The 15,823-nt window shown below is 40.9% G+C and overlaps 2 protein-coding genes across 14 annotated transcripts in view; one reads left to right on the top strand and one right to left on the bottom strand.

The window, feature by feature from the left end:
* Window positions 1–596: 596 nt before the first annotated feature.
* LOC117272842 (myeloid-associated differentiation marker homolog) lies at window positions 597–15,822 on the bottom strand. Of its 3 annotated transcripts, none has more exons than XM_033651945.2 (2): window positions 15,692–15,822; window positions 597–1,702 (listed from the first exon to the last, which is right to left on the bottom strand). In XM_033651945.2, exon 2 carries the CDS (start codon window positions 1,584–1,586, stop codon window positions 738–740), a length of 849 nt encoding a protein of 282 aa, XP_033507836.1. In that variant the 5' UTR covers window positions 1,587–1,702; window positions 15,692–15,822; the 3' UTR covers window positions 597–737. The 3 variants fall into 3 exon arrangements, with proteins under 3 accessions (XP_033507836.1, XP_033507833.1, XP_033507834.1); XM_033651942.2 differs by lacking the exon at window positions 15,692–15,822 and adding an exon at window positions 7,225–7,345; XM_033651943.2 differs by lacking the exon at window positions 15,692–15,822 and adding an exon at window positions 7,031–7,169.
* Window positions 12,421–15,823, top strand: part of arhgef11 (Rho guanine nucleotide exchange factor (GEF) 11) — a 35,376-nt gene continuing 31,973 nt past the window's right edge. For all 11 annotated transcript variants that reach the window (XM_033651936.2, XM_033651934.2, XM_078164786.1 and 8 more), the window contains exon 1: window positions 12,421–12,600. In XM_033651936.2, coding sequence (XP_033507827.1) covers window positions 12,566–12,600 — 35 coding nt within the window. In that variant the 5' untranslated portion in view covers window positions 12,421–12,565. The remainder of the gene's footprint in view (window positions 12,601–15,823) is intronic.

Below are 15,823 nucleotides of genomic sequence, written 5' to 3'. Positions count from 1 at the left end.
AGCCACCCTTCACTACAGTTTCAATTTATATATCAGTCATAATCATGAAAAATTGCTTTATTTATTTTTAACTAAACCTTTCCTAATACTGTTTCAAAATAAAAGCCCTCTGACAATGTGTCTGTGGACAGAATCCAAATCTTTTTACTGTGAAACATTTGCAGGGCTGTGTTGTTGACAAAGCAGTAGCTTCCACAGCTCTATAAATTTGTGGAATACTGGCTTTTAATTGTGAAAATTAAGTACTGCCCCGCAGCAGCAACGCCGTCTGTGTAAACACTACAAGCAAGGTAGATGTCATCGCTGCTCACGCGGGCAGTGTGGCCTGAGCAATAAGTGTTTCTTCAAAACAGGCTGGTTGTCCTTTTCTTTTAAAAGAAAAAATATACAGCTTTAATTCAAAGGAGTCCACTGACTGTAAAGAACAAAACATTGACTTGTAACAAACCTTCTGAAGTTTAAAAATACCACGCAGAGGCCTCCAAATGTTTTTGTGATAAGTGGAGGCGCCACTGCTGCAAACGTGTACATATAGACACACTCTTAGTGAGTTTGGGATTTTTTTCCTTGTATCAACATAACATTTTACAATTAAACACAAAAAAGGGAAGAGATGTGTATTTTTTGTCAGAAATTCAACAGCAGCTACAATTTACTGCAAAGCTACTCAAGCTCTTAGCATCTTTATTTCTGTCCTTTGTCACTCAGTGTGTCTCCCTCCTTCTTCTCTGTTCCTCTCAGGCACTGACAAACACCAGTCTGGCAGTGTAGGCCAGGTCAGCGAGGTAAAGCAGGAAGTTGAGGGCAGTGAGCACTGCCACAGCGATCAGTTTTGACGACACTTGGCCTCCATACTGGTACTTTCTGTCAAACTGGAATATGGGCCAGATGATGGTAGCTGTAAGGTACATGATAACAGCCAGGAGCCCGTAAGCTGACAGGAACTTGGAGAAGGGGATGGGGAGATAGCCGGTGCACTCGCCCACACACAGCACTACCACAGCCATGGAGAGGATGAAGCAGATGCAGTACACGGCCATGCACCACTTCAGAGCCGGATGGTGATCATATGACACAGGGTTGCTGACCAGGATGAAGATAATACAGGCCACAAAGGTCTGGCACACCTTCATCAGGCCTGGAGCTGTAGCCATGTAACCCGCCACTTCTCCTGGCCTCGCTTTCGTAAGGCTCACCTCCACCATGTAGGTCACCGCTGCCAGGCAGGAGAAGACAGTGGCGGCGATGTTATAGTCGCGAGTATCCTTGGAGATCCGCTGCTGGTCCTTAAGGAAAAAAAGTGGGAAGATGACAGAGGCAGAGAGGCAGAGCAAGGCGGCGTAGCAGGCAACTGTGATGGGGAAATTGGACCAAGACACTGGGGCTCGGGCCTGGAGGCCACACTGCTCCACCAGCAGGACCAGCAGGGTGCAGGTGAAGCTGAACGCCCAGCAGAAGATGCACCAGTCAGCCATACCTCCATGAGAGGCTCCGTGTGCTGCGACACTGAACGCCACGCAAGTGAACACCAGGGCGGCTACACGCACCCATAGAAGCTGGGAGGTGGGAAACACAATCAGTGGCATGATGGGATATCACAATCACTCAGGTGTTGAAAGTGGCCTCTGTAGTCTAGTGAGGGTAAATGTGAGATGTTGTATTGGCTGCTTGTCACACACTCTGTCGATGTTTTTCACATATTCTGAAAGACAATAAAAAAAGAGAATAATCAGAATAAATTAAAGCAGAAGTTTGGTGAGAAGATGATGTGATTTTGAAATATGTAGATGTAGAAAAAAACATTCTTTATTGGTATCACATATTTTGCTTAAAGGGACAGTTCACCCCCAAATCAAAAATACATACTTTTGCCTCTTAAATCTATTGGTACTATTAATCTAGACTGTTTTGGTGTGAGGTGCAGAGTGTTTGAGAAGTCTGCCTTGGAGATGTCCGCCTTCTCTCAAATATAATGGAACTAGATGGCACTCTGTTTGTGGTGCTCAAAGCGCCCACAAAAATACAACTTAAAGACTCAACAGCAATGTCTCTTTACAGAAATCATGACCTGGTTACTCAAGATAATCCAAAGACCTTGTTGTGAGCAGTTTCAGGGTACGACTTATTGCCACACCCGCCGTCTATATTACCGTGCAGAAGGAGGCGTGCATCTACTCATGGGCAGAGAGGTTCATGCTCGTGACAGCGCGAGATGTAAACATTAGTGGAGTCCTGCTTGGCTGAGCTGAAACATTAGCAAGCTCAGTGGTGCTAGGTGAGTAGCAGATTCTTTCTGTGCATTGATACGGTTGGCGGGTATAATTCGATAGGAAGAAGATAGTTCTACATGAAACTGCCTTACAACAAGGTCTTTGGATTATTTTGAGTAACCGGGTCATAATTTCTGGACACTGATGTTGAGTTTTTCAAATGTATATTTTTAATGCGTCGAGCACCACAAGCTGAGTGACATCTAGTTCTATTATTCTGGAGAGAAGGCAGACATATATTGTCACGATATTGTCAACACTTGGCAACTCACACCAAAACAATCTTGATCGATAAATAGCACTACAGGTAAGAGGAAAAATATGTTTTTGATTTTGAGGTGAACTGTCCCTTTAATGTTAGCAACAGGTAATGATGGCCAAATGAAGCCTCATGAACCACTTTCTTTATTTTCTGACCCCACCAGATTGGTTGGTTTAAAGATAAAGGCTGAAGGACTTGCAATGAAGTGTGCTTTCAAACCTTTGTTGAACAGACAGCGCCATCTGGTGGCTTCAGAAAATAAAGACAGTGGTTCATGAGGCCTCATTAGCCATCACTAGCAACAGGCATGTTTGTCTATCGGCTAATCAGAGCCTAATGTATTGGGGAAGTGGTCTTCTTAATGACTATAAAAAATAATGATGTCAAATGGTGAGAAACTGCAACATCTGAGCTGCTAATTTCATTAGCAATAACCTGATCATCCCTGACTGACGTGTCCAGGCTCACACTTACATTGTGTAAAAGACTGACTAATGTTTGAGGAACCTGCTCAAGCTGTGACCTGTGCAGGGCAAGAAGTGGAAGTTTGTGTGCTTAAATGTGAAGGAGTTGGAAAGTCCCTCAGTCCAAAACGTAAGTGCACGTTCCACTAAACAGTGTGATGTTGGTGCCCTCTAGTGTCCAAAAGGTTGTTGGTTTTAGTGAAGGCTTTTTGCCTCAGAGAGCTATACACTTTGTTAAAGATGCAACCCCATCTACATCCCTGGAACAGGTATAATTTAATGCAATCAAGATCTCTTTTGCAAGAAAGAACAGCAGATTTAGAAAATAACAGCCAATTAGAAAAGGATGCACAAAATAAATGATGCACCGGATGTAACGAGATGAGATATTTTTAAAGTGATCTGTAATTCATGCCATTTGTAGATGCAAAGTAATAGAAGGCAGTCTTCCCAAGTTCAGTATTAGATTTAAGAAGGCCCATGTTCTGTTTTTGCTGAGCAGTGGCTTAAAATTCAAGAAGCCATATGCTGTAGCAGCTTTAGCAGGAGACAGTACAGAATTAAGTTCTCTTTTTGTTTCCAATAAGGACCAGTTGGCTTTTTCATATAATGCACAGTGATGAGGATGATATTCTCCTGCACCAATAAACTGTATCAGGTTGCTTTAAGGTAGAGTGAGCAGCATGAGGATAAAGAATGTCATCATAGTCATGCACAGACATGATGGTTGACTGTATAATTATTTTCCCATCGTCACAATGGAAACATGATTTGTTCCGACATAAGAAACCCATTTCTGTCTTAAGCTTCTGTGCCAGTTGCATGTGTTACTTAAACATGAATTCCCAAGTGTTTCTAAGATAAGGTGAGATAAGGAAAAACTTTGCCTGGGTAAAAAAAAAAAAAAAAAGAAAAAAGGTGTTGAAACCTCACGAGGAGCAACAAGGGAGGGGTCCTTCCTCCATTTCCACAGTTTAATACACTTAACTTTGGGAGGAGGAGGGACTGGCTTTTTCTTATGGAGCCAGGAAGCTGCCAGAATAAAAAATAAATAAATTAACCCTTTCAACTCTTCAACAGAAATTGTTTATCAGTGCATACACCGGTATTTTTTGCTTATTGTGATGTAATTTCCTGGAGTATCTTAAAATGCCTCATCTCCTCTAAAATCTGCACAACCTTGATCTAGCTCTGACAGACAGATAGAGCGAGTTACGGCACTTGAGGATTATGGCTGCCGGCATATCGACACAACACCACTCTATCCAGTTAAAACAATCCTCACAACTTGTATTAATTTTTATGAAAAACCCTTTTGATTCTTTTCATCTGAGGACCCTTACGGACTAAGGAATATGAATAACTCACAGGGTAATCAAGGTATGGAAACATAACTTGAGGTAGCCAACAACCTGGTTTTATATGTCCAAAGAAATAAAAATGAACTGCTTGGTAACCAGACCCAGCCTCTAATTGAGACAGGCCTGTATTTGTCAAAATGTGTAGCCACACCAGGCTAGTAAAAGGGACTGGGCGTTAAATTGGGACTAGACTTTTAATTGATGTTTGAAGTGTTTTTGAGATACGCTCATTTTCATGAGCAGATTCCAAAGGGTTGTTGTAATAGATTAATCATTTATTCCTCTGGCGCCACCGCACATTTTCTCACGGTTTTGCACCACCCACAAGTAGCGTAATGATGTCATCAAGGGCGTACAAGATGGTGAAATGGAAGAAAGAGGCCTTAGCTTTCTGCTGCAAAAACAATACATGTTTTGGCCATTATGGTTCTTATTTTGGATTAATATATACAGGATTATGCAAACAAGAATGTCCTGTGGCCCTTACAGGGAAATGCCAGCAGAATTACTGGAATATACCACGTTTGCACCACATTTAAGGTAAGGTAAGGTAAGGTAATGGCATGATGATGGGAAAGACAGAAGCCTGAGCTTTCTAATGCAAAATGAATGAATGCTCTATCTATTATGGCTCTTAATTTAGATTGAATTAAAGTGTCATGCAAACAGCTATGTCCCCCAGCTGTCCACGCAACACATTGTCACTCTGACCTCGTCACACATCGACGTTTGGTCATGGACTGTCCACGTCCAGATACGACATGAAAGGTACCTTGGGTGCGTTAGCTGTTGACGTTTTCGGACACAGTGTCAAGTTCTGCCTGTCACATGCATTGTCTTCTTTCAAAATTCACTTTCGTTTTCACAGGAAATGTAACACTTAAATACAGTCTCTTTCAAAATAAACACACCTTCAACAACAAACAAACGTGGTTGGGTTTAGGCAACAAAAACACGTGGTTAGGTTTTGGAAATAAGAACAGAGATTGGCTTTAGAATCTTACGGGACACGAACACCGCTCTGTCAGGTGAAAGTCAGTATTTGCCCGCCCTAGTCAGCCTTAACTTTCGTCCTTGTCCCACCACGTCTCCTTCTGACGCCGCCAGGTAGTGATGGCTAAATGAGGCCTCATGAACCACTGTCTTTATTTTTTGAAGCCACCAGATGGTGCTGACTGTTCAACAAAGGTTTGAAAGCACACTTCATTGCCAGTCCTTCAGCCTTTATCTTTAAACCAAGAGCGCCATCTGGTGGGGTCAGAAAATAAAGAAACTGTTTCATGAGGCTTCATTTGGCCATCACTACCACTAGGTGTTGTAAAACTATAACAGCAACTGGCCGTGTGTGTTGCCAATGTTACAGGATGCCTTTTGTCATTGGTTTCTGACGCCTCAGGTCACTGCCCAAACGCCGGATTTTGGCGACTTCAGAGTGAGACCAGGCTCCAACATGGGACATCTGTTTTTAAAAGGCTACTATGCCATTAAATATAGCAAAAATAATTTTAAAAATGAATGTGGGTATCAATTAATTGATCAAATGTGACATAAAACATAATTTAATTTGCTTTATTTATTTACCTTAACATTAATTTATTTACTTTCCTATTTAGTTTTCAATTTTATTTTTTTAAATTCATTTTTAAATACATGTGTTTATGTATTTATTTACTTTGGCAGCTTTTGACCTCCATATATTCTTACACATGGCACCAATTATGTTTGCATTCACAGAATATATTGAAAGGAGGCAATGCATGTTTTGTCACAGGGGCTGCACAGCAATGCCAGATGTTGTCCAAACATGCAGAATTATGAAGAGCATGTCTGGTGCTTGACAAACTGATAATACTCTGGTGTGCTTTCGATGCAAATGCGATGACTACAGATCATTCAACTTTTAACACAGCCTCGAAAAGCCACACGTGCCACTCTACAGGTCATGGAGGAAAGCATGCTCCGTCATTCTGCTAATGCAAACCTTGAATATTGTCTTTAAGACATTAACTCCAGAGCCGCACTTCCTGTTTTGTGTAATGACTCTCATACAAAGGAAGCAGCTCTGATGAGCTAATAGCACGTCTGCAGGAACCCACACAGGCAACACAAGCCAAATGAGCATTTAATCTCTTTAGCAATCCAGCCTGGAGTTAGAGTTAGACATGCAGCTCTTTCAGATCTCAGTTGTTAATACAAAAAAAGCTCCTCTTTAACACAAGCTTCAATCCATATCTGGTGAAAACTGTGAGTTCAAACATACTTGGTTACCTAGTTTCATTACTGAGAAAGATGTTGGTTATTAACTGGGTTAAAAGAGAAACAACATTCTGAGAAACATGTGGTTACTGTGTGTGGTGTGTGTGGCCTGATGCCCCGCTGCTGACAGGAAACCAGACCTTGGTTTGCTTTTTTAGTAAAATAGTATCATGCATGCTTGAGTTCTTCACATAGCCTAAACCATCCTGAGAGCTACTGTATATCACTGTAGAGATTAAATGTTAGTTAATAATTACCACTGCTTTGAGATAAAGGGATGTGACCAGCTTCTTAAAACTAACACTGAAATGCATTGTCATATCGTCTTTTAGGAGAATCCATGCTCCAAGCAGACACAGCAGCCTTACAGTAAAACCAGATGAGATACACTTAGTTTTAAGGGTAAAATCGGCTTACTTTAACTGAGATATTAAGTGAGTGATGAGGAGGTTTTCCGTCCCAAATAGCGGACATACCGCGCCCAGCGCTGTGCCGTTGCAATCAGCTCTTTCTCACTGTTCCAAAAATAGACCATGATAACAAAAAAAACGCTGCTAACTTCTATACAAACTCTGACAAAAGGAAAAACACAAGTCTGAAATGGATCTTACCGATTTCTTGGCTCGGAGTTTCATTTTTTGTTGTTGTTGTTTTTTTTGTCTTAAGCTTAAAGTTCCTGTTACAGCATGCGTACTTGGAGACGCATTCCCTGCTCTCATCCACCAATGCCTCACAGCACAGTGTATCCCACGCCCCGCGCTGGCCATATTTGGTAAAGTGTTGAAACCCTCTGCAAGCCTCAATAAGGTCATCGCAATTCCTCTTCCCAAGTGTTTTGGATTGGGTAGCATATATATATATATATATATATATATATATATATATATATATATAGCTACATATACCCTTGAGACTGTCAAACTCCCATCACTCTGGACGCACGAATACAAATTGTATCATTGAAAGATCTGTGATTTGGCGTCCCCACACATCTGCGTGTGCTTGTGCCTCAGTGAGTAAATGAGTTCACAAGATGTGTTAATAATTCCAGTAAAAATCTCACATATTTTTCTTAGGCCAAGGTTGTAGCCATCGATACTAACTGTTTTTTCTTTTGAACCCTGACCCTGTTTGAGTTTTATTTTATTGTAATGTTCTCAGTGCTATAACAGAAAATGCACCCATATACTCATAACACTCCCCTGGGTGCTCTCAGTGTCATCTAGAACACCTTTTTCCAGTTCACTTTCAATGGAGGGCCAGATTTTATACACTATGACATCACAAATTTGAGTTTTAGCACTCTAGTTTTTGGTATTTAAGAGAGAGTTGTTCATGTCACTCGAATATTTTTGGACTGTCTTAGATCATAGGAATAACCAGTGATGGCCAAATGAGGCCTCGTGAACCACTGTCTTTATTTTCTGAAGCCACCAGATGGCACTGTCTGTTCAACAAAGGTTTGAAAGCACGCCTCATTGCTAGTGATGGCCAAATGAAGCATCATGAACCAGTTTTTTTATTTTTTGACCCCACCAGATGGCGCTCTTGGTTTAAAGATAAAGGCTGAAGGACTTGCAATGAAGTGTGCTTTCAAACCTTTGTTGAACAGACAGCGCCATCTGGTGGCTTCAGAAAATAAAGACAGTGGCTCATGAGGCCTCATTTGGCCATCACTACTCATTGTAAGTCCTTCAGCCTTTATCTTTAAACCAAGAGCGCCAACTGGTGGGGTCAGAAAATAAAGACAGTGGTTCATGAGGCTTCATTTGGCCATCACTAGGAATAACTTGTGTGAACTGTGAAAGTGTATTTGGTAATAGTCTATGTATTTCATATATCTGCCTCACTCCCATTAGACAAAAGGCTTTAGGCTATGTGATATAATATTTGATGTATAACATATACTGGATTTACTGGAGGCCGTTAGTAGTGATGGCCAAATGAAGCCTCATGAACCACTTTCTTTATTTTCTGACCCCACCAGATGGCACTCTTGGTTTAAAGATAAAGGCTGAAGGACTTGCAATGCAGTGTGCTTTCAAACCTTTGTTGAACAGACAGCGCCATCTGGTGGCTTCAGAAAATAAAGACAGTGGTTCATGAGGCCTCATTTGGCCATCACTAGTAGTTAGCCTTCATATAGTTTATATATTGGAAATTATTGCCATATCTGGTAACATTTAAAAACACAAATAAAATAAAGTTGAATGTTTTCCTTTCCTCTTCATACAGCATGCAGCCTTTCTTAAAATAATTTTACAAGACAGATGTGTTTACTTTGTATATTGCATGTACTTATAAGATATTCTCCTCCCTATGCCAGTTTATCCTCCTGAGACCCAGTGTCCTCATTTAAGGACTTAACATTTGGGGTTTTCTGGACCTTCTACTTCATTCTGCTTAATTTAGACCTGTTGTCCTTGTTTGTGGACACTTTTTGTGCCATCTAGTGGTAGTAAGAGCACAATACACTAATCCGTGTAAAAACAAGATGGCAGCCATCTCTGCTAAGTCAGTCTGCAGCTGATCCCGACACATAAATGAGATGATAACAAAGTCCCAATGTCCTCAAACAAGACGATAAAAAAGTCTCAGAGTCCTCAAACAGACAATAATAAAGTCTTGATGTCTTTCAAAAAGCTGATGATGCATTCCAAAAGTCTTTAAACAAGTATTTTCTAATTAACAGCGTCTTAGCTTGTTACTGTTGCTAAAATTGGTCAAATTTGTTGCCGTATCATCTGCAAACATTATTGATCATGAATAAACAACTTTCAACCATAAAATGTGATCAGGTTTTGGACCTTGTCAATTTGGGGACATTGGGACTTTATTATCATCTCATTTGAGGACAATGGGTCTTTACTATCGTCTGAGGACATTGTGGCTTTATTATTGTCTTGTTTAAGTACATTAAGACTTTTTTTTAATCATCTGGTTTGAGGACATGGGGCGTCCATTATCATCTCGTTCTTGGACAATGAGACTTTTTTATTGTCTCGTTTGAGGTAACTGGGACTTAATTATCGTCTCAATTTAGGACATTGAGACTTTATTGTCATCTCGTTTGAGAACATTGAGACTTTATTATTGTCTCTTTTCAGGTAAATGGGACTTTTTTATCTTCTCGTTTGGGGACACTGAGACATTATTATCATCTCATTTGAGGACATTGGGACTTTATTATCATCTCATTTGAAGACACTGAGACTTAACTACCGTCTCATTTCAGGACATTTTGACTTTGCTATCATCTGAGGACATTGTGGCTTTATTATTGTCTTGTTTGAGTACACTCAGACTTTTTTATCATTTGGTTTGAGGACATGGGGACTCTATTATCATCTTGTTCTAGGACAATGAGACTTTATTATTGTCTCGTTTGAGGTAACTGGGACTTAATTATCGTCTCACTTTAGGACATTGAGACTTTATTGTCATCTCGTTTGAAGACATAGAGACTTTACTATTGTCTCATTCCAGGACATTTAGACTTTATTATTGTCTTGTTTGAGGACACCGAGAATTTATTATCATCTGATGACATTGGGACTTTATTATCATCTCATATGAGGATATTGAGACTTTATTATTGTCTCTTTTGAGGTAATTGGGACTTTATTATGTTCTCGTTTGACGACACTGGGACTTTGTTGTCTCGTTTGATGACATTGGGACTTAATTATCATCTCATTTGAAGACAAAGAGACTTTACTATTGTCTATTTTCAGGGCATTTGGACTTTATTACCATCTCGTTTTAGGACGCTGAGACTTTATTATCATCTCATTTGAAGACACTGGGACTTTACTATTGTCTGAGGACATTAGGACTTTATTATCATCTTGTTTGAGGACACTGAGACTTTATCATCATCTCATTTTGGGACATTGGGACTTTATTGTCATCTCATTTGAAGACACTGGGACTTTACTATCGTCTGAGGACATTAGGACTTTATTATCATCTTGTTTGAGGACACTGAGACTTTATTATCATCTCATTTGGGGACATTAGAACGTTATTCTCATCTCGTTTGAAGACATCGGCCCTTTATTGTCGGTGACATTTTTTTTATATACTTATCAGGTCCTACTGATCCCATACAGCTAGAAGAAATTAAAAATGCATACCAAAGAAAAGTTTGGGTTTCAGGAGGTTGATGTAGCGTCCATGGCTCCGAGCACGTCATCAACGTCGAGATTGCGGTGGAGTGAACTGGCTGCAGTGCCACAGTCCATCCACACGGGGGCGCTGCTGCACTCTGTTTGCACGTATGATCTTTGAGGACATGGTGGTGGATCAGCAGCCAGTCAAGGCAGCAGGACAACAACACAGCACAGATCTCTATTTCAAGAACTGGGATCTTTTTTTGAAGGCAATACATATCTGCAACGACAACTTCTGAGTTCTCAGGCATACCACGAGAGAGAGATTCGGATTTTACCACTGTGACTTGTTTTGGAGAAGAAGAAAAAAGACCTGAGGTGGAGCTGCATTGGAATCGCATTGCCTTCTTAACGTTAGCCAGCTGGCTAACATGCAGCTTTAGTGTTTGAATTTGCACGAAAACAAGACTCTGGGATATATCGAGCTGGGATTTGCGTGGACTGCCACTATCTCGACCACTTTAACATCCAACTACTCGCATGCAGTTAAAGTCATGCTGGCGTTTCACCTCGCAGACATAGCCGGTTAGCTAGCTACCCCCAAAGGACCGACTCGTTGGCGCAGCTGCAAGCGGAACCCACGGCGCTTTTGGTCGGCTTGAGGACCAACGCCATGCCGCGGGTTGAAACCGGCCCATCCCTAGAGCTAACTTCAGGAAGCTAACGCTAGCTGGATACAGCAGGCCGCTTCAGATGGTCGTTATCATTCCCAAGTCGGCTAATTAGATAAGTCAAAACTCAGACTCTTGAAGCACCTTTACCTTTCATTCTGCACGGTGCTTTCATTTTTTATACGCCCAGCAGCACACGTAGCTAATGCCGGGTCATCTGCTAATTAGCTAGCTAGTTCGTTAGCGAGTAATGTAAAGCCAACGGTAGCTTATCGGTTAGTTGTTGTTTACAGTGTGCTAGCATGCAAATTACAAGTTACAGTTAGTTTGGAAGCTAAGCTGGAGTGGTAACTAACTTTTTTCCCACTTATTAAACTAAGGTACGTTTGTTGTGTGTGTGGAGTAATTTGCATTAACTAGCCACATACACGTCAGTACAGCTAATGTCAAATTCACTGTGGGCATTCGTGTTTGATTTTAGCATTATCCAGGCTACCATATGACTGAGAGATGCGCGGCATTAAAGGTTAGCTTGGATGGGATTATTTAGGTTGGCACAGCCACACATGTAAACGAGTCTGTGTGCACGGTTTTGGTTAGTTATTTCATTGCAAGGTGTCACTACGTGTCAATCAAGAGTATGTGCTGTTATCTGGACGTCAGTTGTGCGTTTTAAAGCTGTTACTTTGAACATATGTGCCACCAATTATCTTCACACAGACACTGAAAGGCATGGGAGTCTGTGACCTCCTGGAGCATAGCGAGACATATCAGCCATTCATTCATGATTGATGACCTTTGAGGAAGCAGACTGTCCTTTATCCATTTTCCACTACTGCTGCTGAACACTGCACCAAGCCACTAATAGCCTGTCTCGTAGTATTTATTTTTAACCACTAATGTAGCAGCGAGGAGGGATTTTTTTAGTGTTAGTTTTAGCAGTTTAAGGTCCCACTGGCGTGGATGGGAACATGAGGAGCTCCCTGTCTGATCTGAACCAGCTTCCCAGTAGCTTGAAGGTCTGATCAAAGCACAACAGAGAGCCCCATTGTGTGGACTGAGAGCTGAAGAGGAAAGAGACGATGATGGGGTTGATGATAAAAGAGGCCCAGTGACAGCGTTGATCTCCCCGCACCAGGAAGCAGAGGAGTGTCACAAAGGCTGCAGACATGAGTCTCCGCCAACCCACCTCAACGCTGGACAGGTACGCGACATGACACCCGCTGCACCCAGGCAGTTTCTGTGGTTAAGGATGCATCTCAACGCCTTGCTTAGAAATGTAGTGCTCCCAGATCAGCCTATTGACACGTCTTTGTGTGACTGAGGTCCAGTCTGGCCTCTGGAAAAACTAGTTGGACAGGCTGTTTGCTGGGAGGTGATAAAACTACTCCTAGGAACAAAGAAATTACTGTATGCATGACAATAGTAGAAGCCGTGGAATTCATGCTAAAACAAACAGCATTTGATCCTGAAACAATTCGCAAATGCCAACATTTTATTTTTTTTGTATGCTGTTAATAGAGTTTGTTGACGGAACCATAACAGCGGAACTCAATAACAAGAGCACAGTGCAGCGACCGGACGACATACAGCGCGCACACGCTTGAATTATCTTGTAGTTTAGCTCTAAGAAAAGCAAGAGTTTAGCCGTTTTTTGGGGTTTTATAGCTTAATAATGTTGCGTGGCACAAACGAGGGAAATGTACTTGTTTATTAGCTTTACTAAACTCAAAGTGCACATAGAAACAACAGCATTTATTCAGTGAATCAGATACAGACGACTGTAACATCCTTCCTCATTAATTCACATATTTCCAATTAAATAAGTTGCATGCTCACACTTTTTTTTTTTTTCTGTCACTATTTTCCTGTCAGGTCAGAAAGTGACCTTCATCACGACCAGTTAGTCGAGCTGCAAAGACCAATCAGTTTGTTGTCAGCCATTAACCGCCAGCTAATGTGATAATCGATTAATCATTTGAAGTAATTAAAAATAAAACAACAAAATATTCTCTGAGCCCAGCTTCTTAAATGTGAGTATTTCCTGGTTTCTTTCAAAGAAAATGTAAAAGAAAGAAAGGTCATGACGACAGTGACAGCATTCACGGTGCCAGACTTTGGTGTCACGTCTTTCGAAGCCAATGAAGCGGGCGCTGCAAATCACACTGTAACCCATCATATCTGTACTGTTTCACCTTTGACTGAAAAATCCTTCCACCAAATTAAAATTCACACATTACTTGATGTCAGTTGACATTTTGTATCGAAATATGTGCATTTGTGTCTCTTGTTATTGGTCTCCAAACTATCCATCAGCTGCATATAACTCAACTCGAGCCCCTGTTGGGTCCAAGATCGCTAGCCTACCTGCTGTTAGCGGGTAGTACTGTCGGCTATATGTATTGTAGGGCTGCAACTAACGGTTATTTTCATTGTCGACTAATCTGTCGATTATTTCTTTGATTAGTCGACTGATCATTTTATCGAAAAATGTGTTAAAATGTTGAAAAATGTCGGTCTGTCTCTCCCAAACCCCAAAATGATGTCATCTAATGTCTTGTTTCATACTCACGCCAAAGTGTTAGTTCACCGTCATGGGAGAGTGTGTAAGCTAACAAGCTGCAATAAGAGTATTTTGGGGTACTTTCATAGTACTTTTCTATGAAAAATGACTCAAACAGATTAGTCGATTACTAAAATAGTCACCGATTATTTCAATAGTCAATTAGTCGACTAATCGTTGCAGCCCTAATGCGTTTGATTATCAAAAACTAACCAAACTTCAAACTGTTAATCATAGTTAATAATATTCAGGAAAGCTAACGTCAGATGATGTTTCCCATTACTGTCAGGAGGTGAAGCCAATCTTTCTTGTTTATCAATGAACTAAAGCTGCATTTGCACTTTGTTTAGCTAACTATAGCCAGCAGCAACGTCTCTATTGAGTCACCCTACACTTATTTGAACCGTAAATGATCGTAAGCGATAATCCTGGTGAAGGTGTGAAAGAAACAGACAGGGAGCTCCACTGTTAGTGAGTGATAGCAAATGTTACAGCCTCTCAAACTTAACCGTTGTAATGACTGAAATGTGTGCTAGCTAATTAACGTTAGATGGCTAATATTACTATAAATGTAAATCACTGAGGCAAGCTACAAGGCATTATGGCATGCGGTCAAGTTCTAGTTTGGTAAATATTTACCTAGCTGACAGATCATATCATTAAATCCAGCTGGAATAATAATCAGAGCCATTAATAAGTTGATCTGGTTATAATTGCAGTCTGGTCAGCAATAACAGGTTGGACCTGTTTGTTTATGTATTATGATGTAATGTTTGCTATCTTTGCGCAAACAGGGATTGAGATGCAGCTGTAGGACAGAGACATGATCTGTTTGGAGACAATAATAAGGAAAAATAATGTACATGATTAGTTAAAAAACATCAGTTAGCATCACCTATTGTGTGTTTTTTAATCTGTAGTGTGCTTTGCTGTGCCCACTCCGTTGACTTCAAAGTGCGGCTCCTCAAACACTGTCACTGACCTTTCCTTCTTTTATATTTTCCTTTGTTTCTTTACTTCTCTATGACAGTGAACAGAAAATCTTTGTGTTGTGGACAAAACAAGACACTTAAGGGCGTCGTCTTGGGCTTTGGGAAACACTGATTGGCATTTTCCGACATTTTATAGATCAAACAGCTGATTGATAGTTGAGAAAATAATTGACAGAATAATCACTTAGCTAATCAAGAAAACAGTGGACAGTGAAAATAATTGTCACGTGCAGCCCTACCAGTTAGCTTAACTCAGAGTTTTGTTTCACATTGCAATTCAGTCATGGAAAAGCAGCATTTATTTTCTGTAGCCGTCGATGTAACATAGCTCTAAAATGCGTCAGTGTGTAAAGTTTTGCTCACCATCACGTATGTTTACTTATTTTTCCCCTGTGCGCCGTCTATCCCTCTGTGTATGCCAGCTAGTTGGAATCACATTTGAATAGAGTTTGAATTTGATATGTTTGAATAATGCTGGGCAAGAAACAAAATGTTGTGACAGTGGGATTGAACATGTAGGGTCATGAATCTTGAAGCTACTTTTAAATGCGCTGCATTTTGGGGATGGAGCAGTTGACATCTTCCCGGGTTTTCAATCATCGCTCGTTGTGCCAGTGCACGTGATGATTTTGTTTTAACTGCTCTGAAAGTGGAGCATGGGTGCTTGAAGGTTCGGAGCATTTTTTTTCTACCTCTGTGTAACTTCATCCTGTTTGTTACAGTCAGTCATCACCACTCACCATGTAGCCTCGCACTGTGTTGCTGTGATCGTCCGGTAGATGCATCTTTGTCTTGATCATGTGTCTCTCCTGTCTCTCCTGCTGTCGACTTCTCTTCCCTGTGTGTGTTCTTGTGCACGTGCCTACCACTGT

Source organism: Epinephelus lanceolatus, chromosome 22 (assembly GCF_041903045.1).
Source record: "Epinephelus lanceolatus isolate andai-2023 chromosome 22, ASM4190304v1, whole genome shotgun sequence".
NCBI lineage: Eukaryota > Metazoa > Chordata > Actinopteri > Perciformes > Serranidae > Epinephelus > Epinephelus lanceolatus.
Note: the sequence above shows the minus strand (reverse complement) of the source record. Positions and strands in the feature narration are given on the sequence as shown.

Excerpts from the sequence above, each read along its gene's own strand:
- LOC117272842 (XM_033651945.2), bottom strand. The coding sequence starts at position 1,586 with ATGCCACTGATTGTGTTTCCCACCTCCCAGCTTCTATGGGTGCGTGTA.